A 22,520-nucleotide genomic window follows, 5' to 3' on the forward strand; every position below is an offset into this window, starting at 1 on the left:
TGCAGGCGAAGTACCAGAGGACTGGAGGTCTGCAAACATTGTATGAATATTTAAAAAGGGTACAAGGGATAGGCCAGGAAATTATAGGCCAGTCAGTCTGACTTCAGTAGTAGGCAAATTATTGGAATCAATTCTGAGAGACAGGAGAAGCTGTCACTTAGAAAGGAACGGATTAATCAGATTTCCGCATGGTTTTGTTAGGGGAAGGTTGCTCCTTATTAATTTAATCAAATTTTTTGAGCAATTAACAAGGAGGATTAATGAGGGTACTGCAGTGGATGTTGTCTGGTAAGGCATTTGATAAGGTCCCACATGGCAGACTAGTCAGAAAAGTAGAAGTCCATGGGATGTGGGGGAATGTGGCGAGTTGGATTCAATATTGGCTCAGTGACAGGTAACAAAGGGTATTGGCTGATGGATATTTTTGCGAATGGAAAATGGTTTCCAGTGGCGTTCCTCATGGCTCAGTGTCAGGTCCCTTGCCATTTGTTGTATATATTAATAATTTGGACTTAAGCATGGGTGGATGATTGGGAAATTTGCAGGTGGCATAAAAATTGGCCTCGTAGTTGATAATGAAAACGATAGCTGTTGCCTCCAGAATTATATCAATGGTTTGGTTGAGTGGGCGGAAAAGGAGAAGATGAAATTCAATCCAGAGAAGTGTGAGGTAATGCATTTGGAGAGGACAAACAAAGCTAAGGAATACACAATAAATGGGAGGATATTGGGAGGGGTAGAGAAAGTAAGGGACTTGGTTTGTATGTCCACAGGTCCCTGAAGGTGGACAGGTGGATATGGTAGTAAAGAAAGCATTTGGAATGCAATCCTTTATTGGATGAGGTATAGAATACAAAAGCAGGGATGTAATGATGGAACTGTATAAAACGCTGGTAGGCCACAACTGGAATTTTGTGCACAGTCCTGGTCACCACATTACAGGAAGGGATTAATTGCTCTGAAGAGACTTTAGAGGAGATTTACAAGAGCTTGAAAATTACAGCTATGAGGAAAGATTGGATTGGCTGGGGTTGTTTTCCTTCGAACTGCGGAGGCTGAAGGGTGACCTGATTGAGGCATACAAGATTATGAAGGGCCTAGACAGGAGTAGACAGGAATGCCTTGTTTCCCCTAGCAGAGAGGTCCACTGCCAGGAAGCACAGATTTAAAGCAATTGGTAAAAGGATTAGAGGGAAAACTTCTTCACCCAGAGGGTGACAGGTGTTTGTAATTCACTGCCTGGTTTGGTGGTGGAGGCAGAAACCCTCAACTCATTTAAAAGGCACCTGGATCTGAACCTAAAGTGCTGTAACTAGCAAGGCTACGGACCACATGCTGGAAGGTGAGATTAAAACGGACAGCTAGTTTTTTAATTTTTTCTTTTCCAGTTGGCACAGGCACGATGAGCTGAATGGCCTCTTTCTGTAGGTAACTTTTTTATGGTGCTACATAGAGAGATTAGAAAACTGAACACTAGGAATCTGGGATTAAAGCAAGATGCTATTCCCTCAACATCTGAAAAATAAAATGGTTAATGTAATGTTTGGAAGGGACCCATCATCTATCTGCTCTGCTGTACAGTTTCAGAATTTAACGTTTTTATTTGCAATTAAGCACAGAGTTACAGCAGAGTCACTATTTCAGGCTGGAACTGAATGTGTAAGAGTTCATTACACATTATTATACCTCCCAACCACCATTTTAAGGCGCCAGTAATTCTGGAAACTTAGCTATGGATTCTTCACTGACCCTTTAATAGGCGCTAGTTTGGGGGAACCAGCTCCTTCCTTCACACGGGCAGCAATGTCACGAACTCGCAGTGCAGCCAGTGGGTCTTTATCTTTACCCTTGTCTGCCAGTGCCGTAGGACTGAGGTTCAGGATCAGGTAGAGACTGTTTAGCAAACACCAGGCACCCAATAATTGGAAATTCTGATAATGCTGGTGGGAGAAGACACAAAGAACAATTCAGTCAACAACCAAATTATTGCTTTCAAAAAATGCACTTAGCTTCATATCCATAGCATAGTAGTTTAATGGGATACCACTTTGCATAGAATATTTAGTTACATTCAAATCCCCCACTGTTTTCTGTGTTTTCTGAACTGCTTTCAGTGAAGTTGAATTTCAAACAGTGCATTGAAGATTTACATTGATAGTCACTACATATTGTGAAGTTCCGCCATCATACAAATCTTCCTAATTACAACAGTCTGAACTTGTAAACCACAAAGTCTTGCTCTTATTGGTTTAGGAAGTGCATAGTGAAACAGAGGAACATTTAGTAAACAAAGCAGAAGTATAAAGTAGTGTTCCCTCCTTTGTAATCATCCAGTTTTAAACTGAAACTTGCTAACAGATAAATGATTGATAACTTTTATTTACATAATACCTTACTACATCCTTATGAATCACAAAGCTATTCATTTTGAACAAGGTGCTTTTTAAATGCAATCATCGTTATGTAGACAAGCAGAGCAGCAAATTCCCTTAAAGATCCCACAAACAGCAATCAGTTGAATCATCACAGGCTATTTTAGGTGGTGTTAACTGATGTGTTATAACACCCAGGATTCTTCTCTTAATGCTACCATGACATTTTTTGCACCCAATTGAGCAGACAGATGGAGCCTGGTTTTAAGTCTCTTGCAAAGGACAGCATCTCTAACAATGAGCACTCCCTCAGTACTCCACTGAAGTATCAGCCTGCATTAAGTGCTCGTTTTGAACTACCCACCTGAACTCAACATTCTAACCCAGAGCGGAGTGCTAAACCAAACTGAGACAAGGGGAAAATATAGCCCACTGTGGATACAAAATGTTCCATTGTGATAAATGGGGCAAATGTAGGATAAACCTAGTAGTCTAAAACTGGCCATCAACAGCAACAAAATTGTATTCCACCACAATTTATAACCTAACGATCCAATATATTTATTTCGCACTAGGCAAGCAACCTTGGTTCAATGAATAGCATAAAAGAATATGCCAGCATCAGCACCATACATATTTTAGAATGAGGTATGAAACTAATAACAAATCTATCATAGAAGGTTACCCACTTGCTAAACATCAACATCAGTAGGCTGTAGACAGAGCGAAGCAGTGCCACAGTTAACAGATCTTAGCAAAGCTCTATAGCCCAACCACATCCAGCTGAGGTTGCTGATGGACAGGCAGGCAGCAAATAAGAGGATGAGGATCTGAACATCCCTATCTCTTAACCATGAAGCCTAGCATGTGAGTGCAAGAGACCAGGCTGAAGTGTTTGCAGATGAAGTTCTTACATGGTGTCCTCCTGAGGTTCCTGCCATTAGAGATGCTACTATTTTTAAAAATTCAGTTCACTCCACTTAACATAAAGAAGTGACTGACTGCTCTGGACACTACAAAGGCTTTTGGCCTGATATTCAAGCTGTCAAGCGAAAGGCCTGTGTATCAGAACCAAGCTGTTCAAATACAGCAATGACATGGGCATATTCCCAACGATGTGAAAAATTTCAGAGTATGCCAATTCTACAGAAAAACAAAATAAATCTAACTGAACGAATTCCCACTGTACTACTACTAGGAGAGCAATGGAAAGAGTCATCAATCGTGCCATCAAGCAACATCTATTCATAAATAACCAGATGGTCAATTTGGATTTTGCCAGAACCACTCACCTCAAGACTTCATCATAGCTGTTATCGAGGTATGGACAAAAGAGCTGAATGTCAGGGAGAAGTGAAAGTAACTTTTTTCACCTCAAGGGAGGATTCAACTAAGTGCGGCCCCAAGGAGCTCTACACCAAATCTTTTGGAATCGAAGGAAGAACCTTCCAATGGCTGGAGTCATACCTGACGCAAAGGAAGATGGCTTTTGTTGTTGGTGCCCAATAATTACACCTTGAGGACATCATTGCAGGAGTTTTGCAAAGAAACAACCTTAACCCACTCATCCTCATCAATGACCTTCTCTTACTCGCCCTCCCCGCCAATCACATAGTTAAATGTGGGCCTGTTCGCCATATGGGAGCATGCCACAAGGCTCAACTCCATTACACAACTCTAATAATGAAGCAGCTAATGCCAGCTTACAGTAGGGTGTGGATAACCTTCAGACTTGTGCTGACAAGCAACAAGGCTCAACTCCATTTCACAACTCTAATAATGAAGCAGCTAATGCCAGCTTACAATAGGGTATGGATAACCTTCAGACTTGTGCTGACAAGCAACAGCCCAAATTTGTGTCACATAAACTGTGGCATTTAATCATATCATTAATCACCATCTCGAACAAGAGAAAGCCCAGCCATTATCACATGGCCAACGTAATAGGGAAGGCAAATGGAATGTTGGCCTTTATTTCAAAGGGAATGGATTTTAAGAATAGGGAAGTCTTGCTAAAGCTATACAAGGCACTAGTTAGACCACACCTAGAATACAGTGAACAGTTTTGGTCCCATTACCAAAGGAAACATATACTGGCATTGGAGGCTGTCCAGAGAAGGCTCACTAGGTTGATTCCGGGTACGGAAGGATTTTCTTCTGAGGAGAGGTTGAGCCTGTACTCATTGGAGTTTAGAAGAATGAGAGGTGACCTTATTGATTCTTAGAGGGCTTGACAGGGTCAATGCTGAGAGGTTGTTTCCCCTTGTGGGAGAGTCTAGGACCAGAGGCATAATCTCAAGAGTAAGGCATCACCCATTTAAAACAGGGTGAGGAGAAATTTTTTCTCTGAGGTTAGTTAATCTGTGGAATTCTTTACCACAGAGGGCTGTAGCAGCTGGGTCGTTAAGTATATTCAAGGCCGAGACAGACAGGTTTTTAATCATTAAAGGAATCAAGGGTAATGAGGAAAAGGCAGGAAAGTGGAGTTGAGGATTATCAGATCAGCCATGATCTCATTGAATGGTGGAGCAGACTCGATGGGCCAAATGGCCTACTTCTGCTCCTACATCTTATGGTCTTATAATCGAGTCCCAACCCATCAATACTGCATATTGGGATCAATCCCATGCCTACAAGGAGGAAACAGGCTGGTATACTCTTGATAAGTGGCTCACCTCCTGATCCATCAAAGTCTCTCCATCATCTACAAGGTTCAAGTCTGGAATGTGATGGAATACTTAATGCCTGGATGCAACACAAGTAGCTTGACACCATTCAGGGTGGAGCATTTCACTTTATTGAGGTCCCTATCACTTGATTAATTATCTCCCCCCTCCAGCACTGTGGCTGCAATGAGTACAATCTGTAGGAATCAAGTGGAGCAACTCACCAAGGTTACTTCTGCGACACTCTACCTCTGATAAAGACAAGAGCAGCAATAACCAGATCACCATAACCATGATGTCTCACACCATCCTGACTTAAGACATATTTTCCTTCATTGTTACTTGGTGACTATCCTGCAGTTCCCTACCTAACACCAACATGGGAGCACCATTACCACAATGCTCACCAAAATCTTCTAAGAACAAAGATTTGTCTTGCTTGCATCACAACAAAACAGAGTCTTTAAGAATCATGGTGCACTGAGGCCTATGAATCAAATGTACATCTTACACAGTTCAAAGTTATTCTATGCAAGTAACAATAGTATGTTACATAAACTCAGGAGACATAACAGTCCAGGGCTTATTGCAGCAATTATCAAATCCCATTTATCCCCTGACACAGAATGAAAGGCCACCTTATGCTACCCAAACTACAACACAATCTTCAACTTCTCTACTGTAAGATGTTCATAAGCAACAACAAATTTCATCCTTGCTCAGCAAAATGCTGCAGACTCCTTACCTCACCACCTGCACGTCGTGAGCTGTTAATAGCTTGGCCAATCATGTCGTAGATTTCTAGCTGTAAATAGTGAACAGTACATTCATTTAGTGATGACCTCAGACATGGTATACAGAAATGCCTTAATCACAGCCTCATATCCACAGCGATTCCATGATAAGTTATGGAGAAGGGGTAGAGAAATAGTATTAGAGTTGATAGCTTAAGGCTCACACCAGGACAGGTTGCTTGGGCTGAATGACCATCAGCTGTGCCCTGATATAAAATAATTTGATACAAAGATTACATGTTATTTCCAAATAGAAGGGTAATCCAAACCAGTCCAAATTCAGCAAAACCCCAAGAGTTGTCAGAGTTAAGTGATATAATGCTGAGGGAAACTAGAAGGCATCATCAGCACACTGTCTTTTTATCTCTTAGACTTTTTCAGATCTAGCTAGCAGCACTGCATCTATACGAAATTATTAGCAGTCTCAGTGTAGCTCTTTTAGGATTGAGTGTTCCACATGTGAAACAGACAAAAGAACCGCCCTCACCTGGCAGATGTACAGGACAGGTATGTTAAGTTTTTTAAAAATGTGACCACATCTTCTGAAAGCAAAGAGGTCATTCAATAACAATGTACTCTAGTGTACATAATGTAAACATGTACCTTACACAGTAATGAGGTTTCTACTTTACACAGTCCCTATTTGGACATTGTCTTTGTTCAGTCAATCTTACTGTAAACTATCTGCATCCTGCCTAGGACAGGGTCACACTCACTTTTATCTGGCCACACTGAAGCCAACAAAGTGAAAATAAATCAAATTGTTCCCAAGCCTGATCATTACTTCAAACATTAAATGCTACACATTAGATAGAACGAGCCTGCTTATTCAGCACTTACACATTTCTGTACAATTGTAGCTGCATCATTCTCGTAGTCTTCTTCTTTACTGGTAGACCCAGATCGTACTTGCAGGCTGCTGCCTACATGTAGAATAGCCATGCACGTTGCAACGCTCACTCCTAATGAGAGGGAACACTGGAAATTAGTCAAGTTAATAATATCACCATATCCAAAATCTGGATTAGATTTTACCCACTAAATGTAACTTTACAGACTGTCAAAAGCAAGGTTTTAAAAAATTCATTTGTACTGTGGTGGGAAAAAGCTGGATCTCTGCCAAAGGATTACTGTACCAGATATATCACATCATAATATGGTCCTAATGTGAAAAAATCCACCATCACTAAGTGGTAAACTCAAATGACAAGTGAACAAAAATAATACACAAGTTAACAAGGTGGCAGTAACAGTTAATGATCATTTACTGAAGCAGCTCGCAAGGTGAAAATGGCAAATCATGGTACTGTCTCTTCAATGCCCTGGGCAGATCTCATACTCCATTTATTTTGAACAAGTTAGCATGCATCTTGCAAATGTTACCCCATGCTACCCAGCACTGGGAAGTTACTTTACTCTTTCTCAGACTGACCTGCATACAGACAACTCAGTGCCAGTACAGTCACATCCTGCAACCTTGCAGGAGTCAGTGGCTCAAGAACAGGCAGCGAGAGTGTGTCCAAAGCCATGGTAACATCAATTACGAGGGAATGGAATCTGAAGAAACAGCAATAGAGTCCTTAAAAAAAAACAAGCACTGTAGAAATCAAAAATCTACATACATTAGAGTTTCACATGAAGAGGTCATCAGATCCATCTGTCAGACTAATTCTCACTGGGACTAACCATCAAACCTGCTCAAAAGGAGTCTACTTTCACAATTGATGCAGACCAAGAAAGTGGTCAGATTTATGTTGCACCACATCAATCAATACATTGTGGCTTTTTTAGCTAATGATCTGATCAAGAATCATACCCATCAGTCTTCAATGAGTGTTCATGACTCACCCATTTCGCACAGCAGTTGCATCTGCAACTGTTGCAGGCATTATGAAAAACGAGTTGGCTGAGACAGCATCCTGGAAACGGTTGATGTAGCGCAGAAAGTAGGGAAGGTTTAAACAGACACGTAGCAACTTCTCAGAGCCTCCTACAAAAAGGGAAAAAAGTCAACATTCGTCTTTTAACACTGAAGTAACTACACCTACTAAATCATGCACCCACATATGGAACTAGATCCAATACGCTCAGATTAACCATTTGTGTGGTAACTCAGAGTCAGCACATTCAGACCATCTGTCATTATAACAACCTAAATTCAGTAGAAGTAAATGTTCATATCCACAGTGAGAGCAAAGGCACTAACCAAAATACTTTGAAAACAGAAATCATACCAAAGGACTAGGGGTGATTAATGTTAAACCCCCATTCAACTAGGAGAAAGAGATAAGCAAGATCGTTATAAATCTATTATAGCCTTATGCTTTTAATACAAAAACTGCTAGACCACAGAAGGTGGCAAAAAACGTGGACTAATTAGAGACAGTCAATATGGATTTGTAAATGGCAGGTCATGCCTGACTAACTTAATCAAATTTAAGGAAATTAATTGTTGCATTGAAGAAGGGAATGCAGCGCATGTGATGTGCTTGACCTTTCATTAAATACAATAGTCTAATGGTTACTGGATGAGTAATTCACAGAAATCCCTCAATGCAAGTTAAGAATTTGAATTTGGTTAAAATGAATAAATTGGAATAAAAAGCTGGTATCTGTAAAGGGAAATAAAAATAGAAAATGTTGGAAATGTTCAGCAGGTCTGGCAGCATCTGTTCAGGGAGAAACAAAGTTAACAATTCAGCTTGGTGACCTTTCATCAGAACTTGTCCCGATGAAAGATCATTGACCTGAAACACTAGCTTTGTGTCTCGCTCCGCAGATGCTGCCAGGCCTGCTGAACATTTCCAGCATTTTGTTTTTATTTCAGATTTCCAGCATCTGCAGTATTTTGCTTTTGTACCAGTAAAATGGCTATGAAGCCATCAGATTGTTATAAAAATTCCACTGGTTTGCCAATGTTCTTTAGGGAAGAAAACCTGCTGCCAGTAGGTGATTCTGCAAACCTGGATTTTGCCTTCCAGCATTTGGGTGCTGTCCTCCACATTAGTTACATCCCTCATTATATGGAGTCATTTGCAAACTTCCACACTGAATGTTCAATTCTCAAGTCCAAATAACTATGTATATGGTAAACAACAATGGTCCCTGTGGGATACCACTTCGAACTTTCTGTATGTCTGAGAAGCTCCCTTTAACACCTCACCTGTTTTTGGTTTTGTAGCCATCCTTCAATCCATTCTACTCCCTGGCCCGTGACTCCACACACCCTGACCCTCTTATGTCTGTATTACCAAGGTCGATTATTTATTTCTTCAAAGAATCTAATAAAGTTGGTTAAACTTGACCTTTCTTACAGAGATCCATGCTATTTTTTATTGTATCTCCACGAGGTTTCATCTGGCCCACTGACTGCAAGTCACACACACCTCTCCCTGTGCCTGTCTCTCTCTTCATGTGACTGTATTCTTGATTAAATTAGCCAGATATTCCTCCTCCTTCCTTTTATGGCCAAGTGTCTCTATCTCACGCTCGAGCTCAACAACTCTTGAGCAAGAGTGATTCATGATGTAGAAATTACCCACCCAAAACAGTCTCAATGGTCACAAATTGCCACATTCTGCAGTACTGACATTATCTCCTTATATCAGTTGCTTGGACATCTTTCTAAATTCGTGGGATCGTTGTTCAGGCAGCATCTCGGATTAAAGGTTGTAATTTGAATATGGACTAACTCAAAGCTTTCTTTGTAATCGACTGTACATGGAATTAGGTCATAGATCAGCCACAATCTCTCTGAATGCCAGAAGAGGCTCAAGGGGCTAAATAGCCTACTACTATTCCTATATCCTAGAAATGAAGCTAGTTTATACTTAACCAAAGAGCCCAACTCTAATGAGTCTGCAAAGAAAGCTGCCTAATGAGTTTGCATAACATGGCCAGAAAGTTTCCTACCAGGACATAAACCAGTCACAGGTGTGATCCCTGTGTTGAGTTAGCTGATTGCAGGGAAGCTATAATTAGCTTCAGCACCTCTGGATGAAGAAAGAGGGGAAAAAATCAGCGATCAGGTGAACATTGATTGCGATGTCATTACTTCCACAGGTCAGAGGTGTGCTGAAATTCAAAGCTCACATATAAAGAATGGGCACCCAAGGGAGGTACCCAGTGAATTTCTGCTCACGCCTGTAAAACGGCATCATAGCAAGAATCAAAGACTTTGGGAGAAGTGAGCAGGAAACTTGGGCAAGGGGAATAAAAGAGGACACACTATAGTATGTACATCATAATTGCTCAAAGCAAGTAAGTGTGTTCTAAATATTTGTGAGCACTGAATTCAACAAAACCCAAGTATTTTAATAACAGACAGAAACTGTCAGTTCAGAACAATTATTCCATGCTTTTTATGATGCAGCAGTTTTTTCAAAAGGTTTTTTTTTAAAAAAACTAATTTTCCTCTATTCACTGTGAACATTTTTTGAATTTAAAATAAAAAATCACATTGCTTCAATGACCATCATGGCATTTTCATTTTAAACTCACCCAGTGCTTGTAAACTGGATACATTCTGTGCGATAAATGCACTTTTCATCTTAGCAACTGATGCTTGATCAGTTCCAGCCTGTTCATCGCTTTCTCCATCCACCTGACATATAAAAAGGATTACACAGAAATTATGGCATGGAAACAGGCTCCTCAACCATCCCTGTCCTCATTGGTGTTTAACCACCTTCCCCTGCTCCACTTACAACAGTAGCTCTAATTCCATGTGCTCACCCTGTCTATCATATCTCTGTTCCACTTGCCTTCAACCACCTTCTGAACATTTGCAAAGCTAATTACGCTCTTATGAAACATTGCCAGATAAAAAACAGAAATATATTTGGGGCCAAGTCGCATTGTGTGAACACTTGACTGTCACTTTTAACCTGGATTCAAATCCAACCTTAACAGTTAAAAAAAAGGACATAAGTACACTGGGTAGTTTTGAGGCAGTTATGATCCACCTTCTAGCAGGTACAAGTCCACACCACAATGCAGCCAATAATTCAACAGTAACTTCCAACAAACTGGCAGATATTCAAGAAAATAGTGCAGGTAACTAATATCACATTGGTGCAGGGAAAAGTGCTCTTCCAATACAAAATACAAGGCCTCTGAACTTGAATAGGTAGGTGGATGGAATTAAGGTACAGATCAGCAATATCTAATTATATGATGGAACCGGATCAAGAGGTTGAATGGCCTCCTGTTCCTATGCTGGGAAAAAGGGTGTTTACCCTGCTATACATAATCTGCAGTGGATACTGACAAGGAGAGTGTAAAACAAAGGAAACGTTTTGTTTCCCAAAATTCATGTCCTTTAAATACATAACTACCATTGTCATATTTTCTGAAAATTTTAGAAGCTCAAGTGTTGTTTCAAACACTGATCCCTAACAAAACCACCTTTGCACTGGGTCCAAAACAGTTTACCAAGTTTACTTGCATAACTTTATTCTGAAAGGATCCACCCCGTTTAGAAATTTTAGCCACAGCAATTGAGTATGATACCCTTTACTATACCCCACATCACCATCACACCTTTAGTGACAGTCCACAGCATCTACAATACTAGGCATTCTCCACACACACGGCATTGTCCTATTATTTTATGGAAATTAATAAGCAATGTTTCCTCTAAAGACTGTTAGCTGTGCACAGCCGGCTTGTTGCACCGTACGGTCCCTCAAAATTGACACACAGCGTGCACCATAAAGGAAACATTGCACTGCGCAGCCCATTCCACCCACACAGCTTAGAGGGAACACTGTTAACTAGGTCCATGTCAAAAGATGCAGCATTCATTTACCCAAGTCCATACCTGAACCACAAGAGATGGGGCAGATGAGGCTGACACATCAGGGTCGAAAACTGAGGTTAGTTGGCTTAAAAAATTCATTTGCACTTCCTTTTGTCGAAGTTCAGGTGTCACTGGAGAGATGGACTCTTTCTGGTCCTCTACTGTGTGAAGAGATTCACAGATGAGCAAAACTTTCAGCAAAATAATCAACAATCACCTGTGCAGAAATTAACTGTAACCAGAAAATAATCTTTAACTTCCCAATACAAAGACCTACCATCTGAGAGAGTCTTTATCGTCATCGGAAGTTTAGCTGACTTCATCATTGCTGTGAACGTAATGATTTCAGTCCTGTCTAGTCGGCTGCAACCAGTACAAAGGCCCTTGATCAAGAGGATCAAGTGTTTCTGAGGCGGAAGTGGTGAATATAACAGGACAGGGTCAAAAAACAGCAAATGTTATACATAATACAAAACGTCAAAATAATTTAGCATAAACTTAGGAAAAATCTTTCTATTCAGACGAAGCCTCTCAAGGTTCTTGTTTGATTTTTTCTTTTGTTGCTTTTCATATTCCCTTTCCTAAATCCACTGACTTATGACCAGTGTTTGTGCATTCAAACAGAAGACCGTAAGATGTAGGAGCAGAAGTAGGCTATTCGGCCCATCGAGTCTGCTCCACCATTCAATAAGATCATGGCTGATCTGATCATCCTCAACTCCACTGTCCTGCCTTTTCCCCATAACCCTCGAATCCCTTACTGATTAAAGATCTGTCTATCTCCGCCTTGAATATACTTAACAACCCACCCTCTACAACTCCCTGCGGTAAAGAATTCCACAGATTCGCTGCCCTCGGAGAAGAAATTCCTCCTCATTTCTGTCTGCGACCCCTTATTCTGGGATTATGCCCTCTGGTCCTAGATTCTCCCACAAGGGGAAACAACCTCTCAGCAACTACATTGTCAAGGCCCCTAAGAATCTTATATTTTCAATAAGGTTGCTTCTCATTCTTCTTAACTCCAATGAGTACAGGCCCAACCTACTCAACCTCTCCTCAGAAGAAAATCCCTCCATACCTGGGATCAACCTAGTGAACCTTCTCTGGACTGCCTGCAATGTCAGTATATCTTTCCTTAGATAAGGGGACCAAAACTGTTCACAGTATTCTTGGTGTGGTCTAACTAGTGCCTTGTACAGTTTTAGGAAGACTTCCCTATTTTTATACTCCATTCCCTTTGAAATAATGGCCAACATTCCATTTGCCTGCCTATTACCTGCTGAACTTGTATGTTAGCTTTTTGGAATTCATGCATGAGGGCCCCCAAATCCCTCTGTGCTGCAGCTTTCTGCAGTCTTTCTCCATTTAACTAATGTTCATCTGTTTGATTCCTCGTGCCAAAGTGCATAACCTCACATTTTCCCACATTATATTCCAGTTTTTGCCCATTCACTTAACATGTCTATATCCCTCTGTAGACGCTTTGTGACATCCTCATCACTTGCCTTCCTGCTTATTTTTGTGTCATCCGCAAACTTGGTGATAGTACATTCACTTCCATCATCCAAGTCATTAATATATATTGTAAATAATTTTGGGTCCAGCATTGATCCCTGTGGTACTCCAGGTTGCCATCTGGGTACCATCATTCATATAATAACAAACATGAGCAAGCTCTTCAATCATGGATATCACTGACAAACCAAATCTTCTGCACAAGTGAGCAGTCCAGCAGAGGTCATTGCTGTCCAGGGTCTCCTTGATTTGCCCCACTATTCCACCTCTGATTAGCTAACTAAAATGATCTGGGACCTCCTTATTTTTTATATTTCAGTTATTCAACACTTTTAATCAATCAACCATCAGTAAGTTATATTGGAATTTACTGAGGTTGGTGCAAAATGTGCTCAAATTACACATCTTGAACACATCAAAACATCTCAATCTACATCATGGCATCGTTCAGATCTGAGCAGTGAAAAGGCTAAAGGAGGTGGCCAAAAGCACTGGCAACAAGTAGATTTTAAGGTGGCTTCTGAAAGCTCAGAGATGTGCAAGGGAAGAAATTTCAGTGAGACAGCTAAACATAGGATAATTAGGATCAGCAACAGGCAATTCAGCATTTCGGCCATTTCTGCACCTAAATTAGATCATGACTGATCTGCACCTCGATTCCATTTTCCCATCTTCGCTCCACTTCCCTTGATAGCTTTACTTAACAAAAAGCTATCGACCTCAGTCTCAAAACCTCCAATTGAGCCTGAGCATCCACAGCTTTTGGGAGTGGCAATGGTGAGTTGGGACAGGGAGCAAGAAGGGAAAGAGTTCTAAATTTGTACTACGGCGCATGTGGAAAAAATGCTTGCTCATTTCACTCCTAATTCTAATTTTAAAATTATGCCCTCTTGTTCTTAACTCCCACAGAAAAGGAAATAGTTTCTTGATATTTCATCTTTCAAATTAACATTTTAAACATTTTGATCAGATCACTCAAGCTCCTATACTTGAGGGAGTACAAGCATTTTTGCAATCTGTCCCCATAATTAAACCCTCTAAGGCCAGCATCATTTTGATGAATGCGTGTTGCACCCCTCCACGGTCAATATATCTTTCCTGAGCTGTGCTGTCCAAAACTGAACACACTGCTCCAGATGGTACCTGACCAAGACCCTAGACAACTGAAGCATTATTTCGATCCTTTGAGATAAAGGCCAACATTCCATTAGACTTTTTTTTATTGATTTTTGATCCTGTTTACAAAGCACTATCACTAACCATACAGCAGAAGGAAAATGCAGTAGACCAGAGATGGAAGAATGGAGAACACACGTAAGAACATAGGACTGGAAGCAGCTGCAGAGACAAGGTCAGCAAGACCACAGATGGATTCATTAAAAAAAGATATCTGAATCTACGTGCTGATGGATGGATATCCAATGTAAACTGGCAAGAATGAGGAAATATGTGAGTGAGACAATGTATGATAGGATGCGGTCAGAATTCTGAACGACTTTGAATTCACATAGACTGGAACTTGGGTGACCAGAGGGGAGGCTGGAGGTGACAACAGCATAGATGAGGGTTTCAGCAGCTGGAGTAGGGAAGGAATGGAAGGTAATTTTTCAAACATCCTTGGATATGGAATTTTTGCTGAGGAATTGGAGGGTTGCCAATATTATAACTCCACTCAAGGAGGGTGGAATGGATAAATTAACTATAGACGAGCTAGTCTAAGATCAACAATAAGTAAGCTTATCGAGCCCATGTTACGATGAACTTAACATTTAGAAAGACTTGGCTTAATTAAGGGCAGACAATAACAATTCATGCAAGGGAATTCAGGGGTTTGTAATGAAGGAGTTTTTAAATTCTCACCTGTGAAACAGCGCATGCTTCATCTGGATTCTCAAGACGCATCAATGAGAATTCAATCAGGACTTTACATGCAGCTGCAACAGACAGCAGCTGGTTCCTAGGAACTAGAAATATTGAAAAAGAAAGGTTAGCATCAAGTTAGACTTTCCAAAACAATAAATATTTTAGGAATTAAAAATTGACCAAATATAACTCGTCTGTATTAACCTGGAAAAATCCAGAAACTCTTCAAAGAAAATGTGTGAATGAGATAAATTGGGTGGTTCTTTCAAAGAACAGACACAGGTATGATGGGCCAAATGGCCTCTTCCTGTGCTCTGTCATTCCATGATCCTGTAATGGTCTATAAAGCATGGTAATACATCCAAAAACATTTGATTATTTCAAATACAACTAAGCACTGCAAGAGGTGTTATTGTGTTAAAGGGATGACCCCTGACTGGCCAAATGCCCAGACTTGTGTTGCATCATCACAACACTTCCTTACACTGGAGTCACAGTGCCACCTCCAATTCCTCAGTTCGGGAGCTTTTGCTGAACATAACTCAAAATAAAAGGATTCAACACTCTTCACACTGACAAGCATTACTATTCTTTGTGACTTGAGTTTAGATGGCATCAACAAACAAATGAAGATTTGATTAGAAACACTCACTCTGTGCACAGACTGTTGAAATGTAATGTGCAGACAGAGCCACAAACGAGGAATAGAAGGGCTCGTATTGTTTGTCATGATGCAGAATCTGTTTCTCACTGAAATACAAAACAAGTGAGTTAAAAGCTTTAAAGTAACACAAGTACAACCTAACCAAACCCAGAGAAAGAAACAGGATGGATCACTTCAATATTCACATTTTAAAATTTTAATTATCCTTTCAAATTATCATCCAGTACAAATTTAGCATCAGGTTGCACTCCAGTTGGGTCAAAAAATATTACATATTGCATTCAAGCAGCTTTGCAACTTTTTGATTTGGGCTCAGGAAGTGGAAAACACTGACAATTTATTGCCTATACCAAATTGCCAAGACGTTGATGAGTTGCCTTTTTGAAACGTTAATAGTCCGTTTGGTGATGTTGCTCCCATAATGGTATTAGAAAGGGAAATCTTAGATCTGACTCAGCAACAATGAAGGAGAAGATATTGCCAAGCCTGCTTGATCTATGAGTCAAAAGTGAAATTGGGAGGCAAGAGTTTGAACTGAGATGAGCACTGTGGAATTATCAGTGGAAAAGCTCACTCCTGACCCTATAGATGGAAACTAATTGATGAAGCAGCTAAAGATGGCCAGGCTAAGGATGCTTCTGCAGTGATATCCTAGACTGTGCTGAATGGCCTCCAACAACCATAATCATATTCCTTTGTGTCAGGTATAATGCCATTGACCAGTTTTGCTAGGACTCCTTAACACTATACTTGGTCAAATGCTGACTTAATGTCAAGAACAGATACTCTTATCTCTTGACATTCGGTTCTTGCATCCAAGTCTGGATCAAGGTTATCACGAGGTCTGGGGCAAGTGAATCCAATAGAACCCAAACTGACCAGTAGCATGCTTTTGTTATTAAGGAGGAGAGAGAATAGGTATCACTTGATGGCACTGGCAATGACTCTTTCCATCACTATACTGATACTTGGGAGAAGGCTCATATTTGAATACCAATTACTCCATCAGCAAAGTCTCAGGCTTTTAACCAGAAGGCTGAGGGTTCAAACTTCAGCCTCATCTGACATCAGAAATAGGAAAGAAACATCTACAGCTATCCCCAGTTTGTACTCGTGTTCCTAAAAAACAGCATGCTAAACAAAAACGTGCTAAACAAAAATCACTTTCCCATAAGAAAGCACGTAATAACGGTGGGTTACATTCCGGACCTGTAATTTTTACATTAAAAACCTACTGACTGCCTTGAGCCTAAATGGTCCAAAAATCTTCTTCCCATTTACTACTCACCTGCCACTTGCCATTCTCTGCCACCCATTCACTGCTTCCTGTCACCGACTCGCAGCCCTTCTTGCTCACTACTTTCCTCTCCTTCGTTCCCTCCCACTGGCTACTTCCCTCTCCCAAGCCAACCCTGCTCCATCCCACTCGCAGCCCCTCCCCTGGCGCCTTGCTGCTTCCCATTTCCAGAGTCCTTGCTCATAGCTAGGGCTCAGGAGAGGGAAGCGACAAGGAAGGGGCAGTGAACGTGAGGGAGCAAGGGGGCAGGAGAAGCGGCGAGCGAATCAATGGAGTGTTTAAAAAAACTGACCAAGCATGCGCAGTTACAACAAAGTTCTTGGCACGTGTAGTAATCACACTAAAACAAAAACTGAGGCAGTGCTATTCAGATAAGTTCCCTAATTTACAAAACATGCTAAAATGAAAACATGCTAATAGAACGTGCTTTTGTCAGGGAATATCCGTATATAAACCAATGTGGCTGGTTACTGTTCTTCAGTAACCAAATCAAGACAAATTCCACTGGTCACTATCTGTTGTCACATTTAAATTAAGCATTCACACTCAAACAGTTCAAGTACAGTGCAACGCAACTAGGCCCTGTTTAAGATGCAAGTTTTTACTGCAGAATTTGGGCAAACTCAGGCGTGTTTCTTTGGCTCTGTATCAAACCAAGCTTAGAGATGTTGAATACTTTAGCAAAGAGCCTTACGAGGCTCGTTGTGTATCCAGATATGGCTCATTACCTTTCTAATTTGTCAAGAATGATAGGCAGTCATGGAGCTTGTGATCTCAATATTTACATTCACAGTTTATTCATGAGAACCTTAACCTTTTTATGTATCTGTTATAAATTGTTAGTGATTTTGATCATTAAGTGGTTACTGAACATTGGTATTGTGAAAGTGGTATTGTGCTACTGTGTAGGGTATGTAAAGCATTTTCTACTAAAATGAGTGCCTATTGCTAACATAGAGGCGGCGGCCATTCAGACCCTTAAGCCTGCTCCACCATTCCAAACTAGTTCATGGCTGAAATGTACCTCAATTCACCTGCCTTTGTTCCATATCTTGATACTGAGTCAACAAAAATCTACCAAGCTTAATTTTTAAAATTTCAATTGAACCCCAGCCTCCACAGCCTAGAGGCAGTTTCATTGCAACTACACCTGTGGCCAGTCAGCAATTTCAGTTGATCAGCACTGATCTTGCACATCTGCATTTTGAGACAGGACTTCTGTCTGAGCCTTTAGAGATGCTCTAACACTGCAGTCCAGAATTCTTGAGGCTTATCTGCTTCATCACTGAAAATTATGTCCAGAGCTCGAGTATGGCAAACTTCTGAAGCATGTCACACAGAACAGAAGCAATAGTAGCTAGAGGGCAGGAGGGTGACCTGGTTCCAAAAGAGAAAGTTCAAACTGCAGTGTTTGACACAAGCAGGCAGCTCACCATCACCTGCTCAAAGGCAATTAGAGATGGACAACAAATGCTGACCTTGCCAAGGACACGCACATCTCAAGAACAAATTCAAAAAAGCAGGACGATGCCTTGCTGGATGTACTGGTAAGAAATAACTTGTTTCTTAACAGCAATTTTCAGCATGTTCCAAACAATTTTAGAGCCAATTAGGCACCTATAAAATAGGTACTGTTGTAATGTAGGAAACTTGGGAACCAATTTGTATACAGGAAGCTCCAACAAGTAACAATGAGAAATATGACCAGAAAACATTTTTTTCTCAATGTTGGTTAGGGAATATCATCAAGGACACAGGGGATGATGCCCATACACTTCTTTAAAAAGTGCCAATGGATGTTTTGCATCCGCCCAAGAGGACAGATGAGGCCTCAATTTAACGTTTCATCCGAAAGACAGAACCTCCAGCAGTGCAGCGGTCCCAGAGTACTGCACTGTGTGTATCAGCCTGGATTGTGTGTCAAGTCTTTTGGCTCATGAACTTCTGACATAGAAGCAAAAATGCTACCTATTAATCCAATTTTATTTGAACAATGCCCTAAAGAAAAGTAGGATGTAGCCGGATTTCTACGTCAGCATCGCTGATGCAGCCTTCTTGTTTTACATTGAGAATTTACAGAACAGGTACAGTTTGTTCCACAAGCAGCCACTGTTCCCCAGTCAACCTGCAGGTCAGTGAGGACAATTAATCCTCTTACGCCAAGTCTCACTTTACCACACAGCCCAGCAAAGTGTCATGCTCTAACCAACTATCAAATTCTTCCCAAGGGAGGCAACAGAAGCTATATTTATTATATTTTTAAATTGCACATTTTTATTTGGCAGAGTGCACAATACCAACAATCTTGTGAACAGCAATTGTAAATGAAGTGGCACAACACACCTCATTGCTGCACCCAACAAATGGTTCTGGCAGAAGATCACAGAACAAGATGGTTTTCAACTAGATAAGCTCACTGTCATCAGCTGACTAAAGTGGCTGAACAGAGAAGCCTCACCATCTCATCCAGGCTTTTTAAATATGTCCACTATCAGTAGAGAGTGATCAAACTGCAAGTTGCTGAGGTGAATTCCAGAGTCCTATTACACCGCATATAAGCAGGCCCAGGGACTATGATATGCATAGTCATTCCCATCCAGCTTCATGCTATTTATATCTCTTATGTTTTCAGAGGAACAGCAGCTTATTTTTCAGTCAGGATTATGCAACCACAGCTGTCACCAGTACACATTTGGGCTGCCATAGTTTGCCAGGAGGACCACAGCTGCATTCACGAATCTATTTTGCAAATAAAAATATTCCAAAAACTTTAAACTGGAGGGCAATTTCAAGGTACTTTTTAATCCAATTTATATCGGAAAATATCCTGCAAGAACAGTAGTCACTCTTTAAACACATGTATTTTAACCACACTGGAAGAATATCATGGGTTATCGTTTTGAATGGTGCCATTATAGTGATATCATGAAGCAGCCCAGCGTGGAGAGCGCCCCAATGTTCAGGAACTCAATACTTTAAAAGGTATAACTATTAGTGGAAATTTTGTGATGGGGCTGTTCCAAATAGAGGGAAATTCTAAATAAGATGTGGTAATTAAATAAAATAGGGAGGTACAATAAAAATAGGTATATAATTTGAATGTGATAGGAGCTACGTGGAGTAGCATTGAACTATTTGATACCTTGGCCTGTATCCTAAGAGATTTCAATAGGCTTTTGGAAGCACTATTGAAATCGGAGGCAAGCGAGTGATATGGGTGGGGAGATTGGAGACTGATTGCCAGATTTTTTTTATTCATGGGCGTCGCTGGCTAGGCCAAAATTTATTGTCCATCTTTAACTGCCTTTGTTCAGGGGACTTTTTAAAAGAGTCATCCACGTTGCTGTGGTCTGGAGTCACACATAGGCCAGGCAAGGGCAGATTTCTATTAGTGAGCTAAATGAACAACATTCAGCAATGGTTTCATGGTCATCATCATATTCATAATTCCACATTTTTATTGAACTCAGATTTCACCACCTGCTGTGTTGGGATTGAAACCTAGGGCCCCAGAGCATTACCCTGGGTCTCTGGAATACTAGTCCAGTGACTGCCACCACCTCCTCCTGTGACCTTGTGCAATTCCCCAGGGGATCTTTACTGGGCCTCAGGTTATCATATACTGTATATCAATTTGATGGCATGGATGAGGAAGCATAGTAAGTTGTGTGGACAAAAACAGGAAGTTAGAAGGGACACAACAAACCAAGCGAGTGGGGGGGGGGAAAAAAACCATGGTAATGGAGTTGAAAGTGGGCAAGTGTGAGATCATCCACTTTCCGCTCCAAACAGGTCAATATTTATTTAATGGTGAAGGGTCAGGGGCCACTCATTTAAGACAGATGAGGAGAACTTTTTTTCTCTGAGGGTTAAGTGTCTTTGGAGCTCGTCCTCAAAAGGCGGTGGAAACAGTCTCTGAATATTTTTAAGGCAGAGCTAGACAGATTCTTGATTAAGAAGGGGGTGAAAGGTTCTCAGGGGTAGGCAGGAACATGGGGTTGAAGTTACATTTAGATCAGCCATGATCTTACTGAATGGCGGAGCAGACCTAAGTGGCCTATTCCTGCCCCTAATTTGTATGTAAATTGTGGAGAAGCAACAGGACCTGGGTATCCAGAACACAAATCAACAAAAGATAGTGCATAGGTGCAAAAAAAAAGCAGGCTCACAAAATGTTGGCCTTCATCTCAAGTGGGCTGGAATACAAAAGGGGAGAAATTTATGCTTCATTAATATAGACTCCATCTAGAGTAGTGTGTTCAGTTTTAGGTACCAAACCTCAGATAGGAGATACTGACCTTAAAAGGGAAACACTGCAGATTTTTCGGAATGATAATAGGACACAATGGTTTAAATTATGAGGACAGGTTGCATAAACCTGGCTTCTATTGCTTTTAGTTTGGAAGGTTGCCCTGTAATCTGAACAAGGCGTTTAAAATCAGAAAGAGATTTGAAAAGACAAACAAAATAACTAAATGGCAGAACAGGGTAGAAGGAGTAAATGGCCTACTCCTGTCCGTAAGTTACCCACCCACCCCGAACTTTCGGTCCTTGACTCCAGCCTTCTGCGAATCCTCCCTCTCCTGGCCCCAACCACTTGGGGCTATGACTTCAACTGTGTAGGTCCCAGGCTCTGGAATTCCTTCTCTACACCTTTTCAACTCCCTTTCATCCTTTAAGATCCTTCTCAAAAGTCCATCTCTCAAATCGAGCGTTTGTTACCTTCCTACCACTGGACTCCTGTCCAACTTTATATATCGACGAATCGCTTCAGATATTTGTCTACATTGAAGACGCTTTAGAAATGCAAGTTATACCTTGAATAAAACGGGAGGGGTTGGGTGTGTAAGTCACCGCAGCCCCTCCCCCTCTTGTTTGCTTCAGATACTAGAAAGTTCCCGGCTGTTCGCCCAGACCGGAGGTTCTGCGCTCATTTCCTGACTCCCGCCCTTGTTATCCCGCTGGATGCAGTAGCTAAATCTGCAGCCAGTGAGCCCAGGCCCGAAAGCAGATGCAATACAAGGCCTCAGGGGCTCAATGCTTGGGCCATCCTGGCCGGGCAACCAGCACCCCTCCCCCTCCTCCCGGGACGGCCGCCAACGTGCGGCCTCCCACTTTACCTATTAATGACCGAGCTGAAGAGCTGAGAGATGTCCCGCGGCTCGAAGGTGGAGTAGGAGGCGGCGAGGAGCGGGCGGACGGCAGCACTCCAGTCCGGATCAGGCTCCGGAGCCGGGGCCGAGTTCAGCGCCATCTTCCGCAGCCCTGCTGGTGCAACACACTAAACACTCCGGGTGGCGATGCGCAGGCGCGTTACCCACTGGTGCGCCACACAAAGCTGTCCGGGTGGTCGACCCGGCGGCGTATCTCTGGCTTTTCCCTAGTGGGCGCGGCTGGAGGGGAGAAGGACCTGGCTTTCTGGAGTGAGGCTTCCATCTGCTCTGTAACAACAGGGAGAAATGGACGCTAAGTGACAACATGGCCCTTACCCAACAGCAATCTATCAATCTCAGTTTTGCAATTTTCAATTGAATCTCCCCAACAAGTTT

At 41.5% G+C, this 22,520-nt stretch overlaps 1 protein-coding gene across 10 annotated transcripts in view; it reads right to left on the bottom strand.

Moving 5' to 3' along the window:
• ubr4 (ubiquitin protein ligase E3 component n-recognin 4) overlaps positions 1–22,245 on the bottom strand; it is a 183,920-nt gene extending 161,675 nt beyond the window's left edge. For 8 of the 10 annotated variants that reach the window (XR_005945414.1, XM_041207469.1, XM_041207467.1 and 5 more), the window contains exons 1-11: positions 22,092–22,245; positions 15,663–15,760; positions 15,008–15,111; positions 11,910–12,039; positions 11,654–11,793; positions 10,333–10,435; positions 7,681–7,822; positions 7,265–7,389; positions 6,673–6,794; positions 5,784–5,843; positions 1,750–1,940 (exon numbers count right to left, since the gene is read on the bottom strand). Coding sequence is in view for 9 of the 10 variants with exons in the window: in XM_041207469.1 (XP_041063403.1) it covers positions 1,750–1,940; positions 5,784–5,843; positions 6,673–6,794; positions 7,265–7,389; positions 7,681–7,822; positions 10,333–10,435; positions 11,654–11,793; positions 11,910–12,039; positions 15,008–15,111; positions 15,663–15,760; positions 22,092–22,225 (1,349 nt within the window). In the remaining variant the exon portion in view is untranslated. Of the gene's footprint in view, positions 1–1,749; positions 1,941–5,783; positions 5,844–6,672; positions 6,795–7,264; positions 7,390–7,680; positions 7,823–10,332; positions 10,436–11,653; positions 11,794–11,909; positions 12,040–15,007; positions 15,112–15,662; positions 15,761–21,506; positions 21,596–22,091 lie in introns of those variants that run through there. The other 2 variants (XM_041207463.1, XM_041207470.1) reach the window with 2 other exon arrangements.
• Between the last annotated feature and the right edge of the window lie 275 nt (positions 22,246–22,520).

This window comes from Carcharodon carcharias, chromosome 15 (assembly GCF_017639515.1).
Source record: "Carcharodon carcharias isolate sCarCar2 chromosome 15, sCarCar2.pri, whole genome shotgun sequence".
Lineage (NCBI taxonomy): Eukaryota > Metazoa > Chordata > Chondrichthyes > Lamniformes > Lamnidae > Carcharodon > Carcharodon carcharias.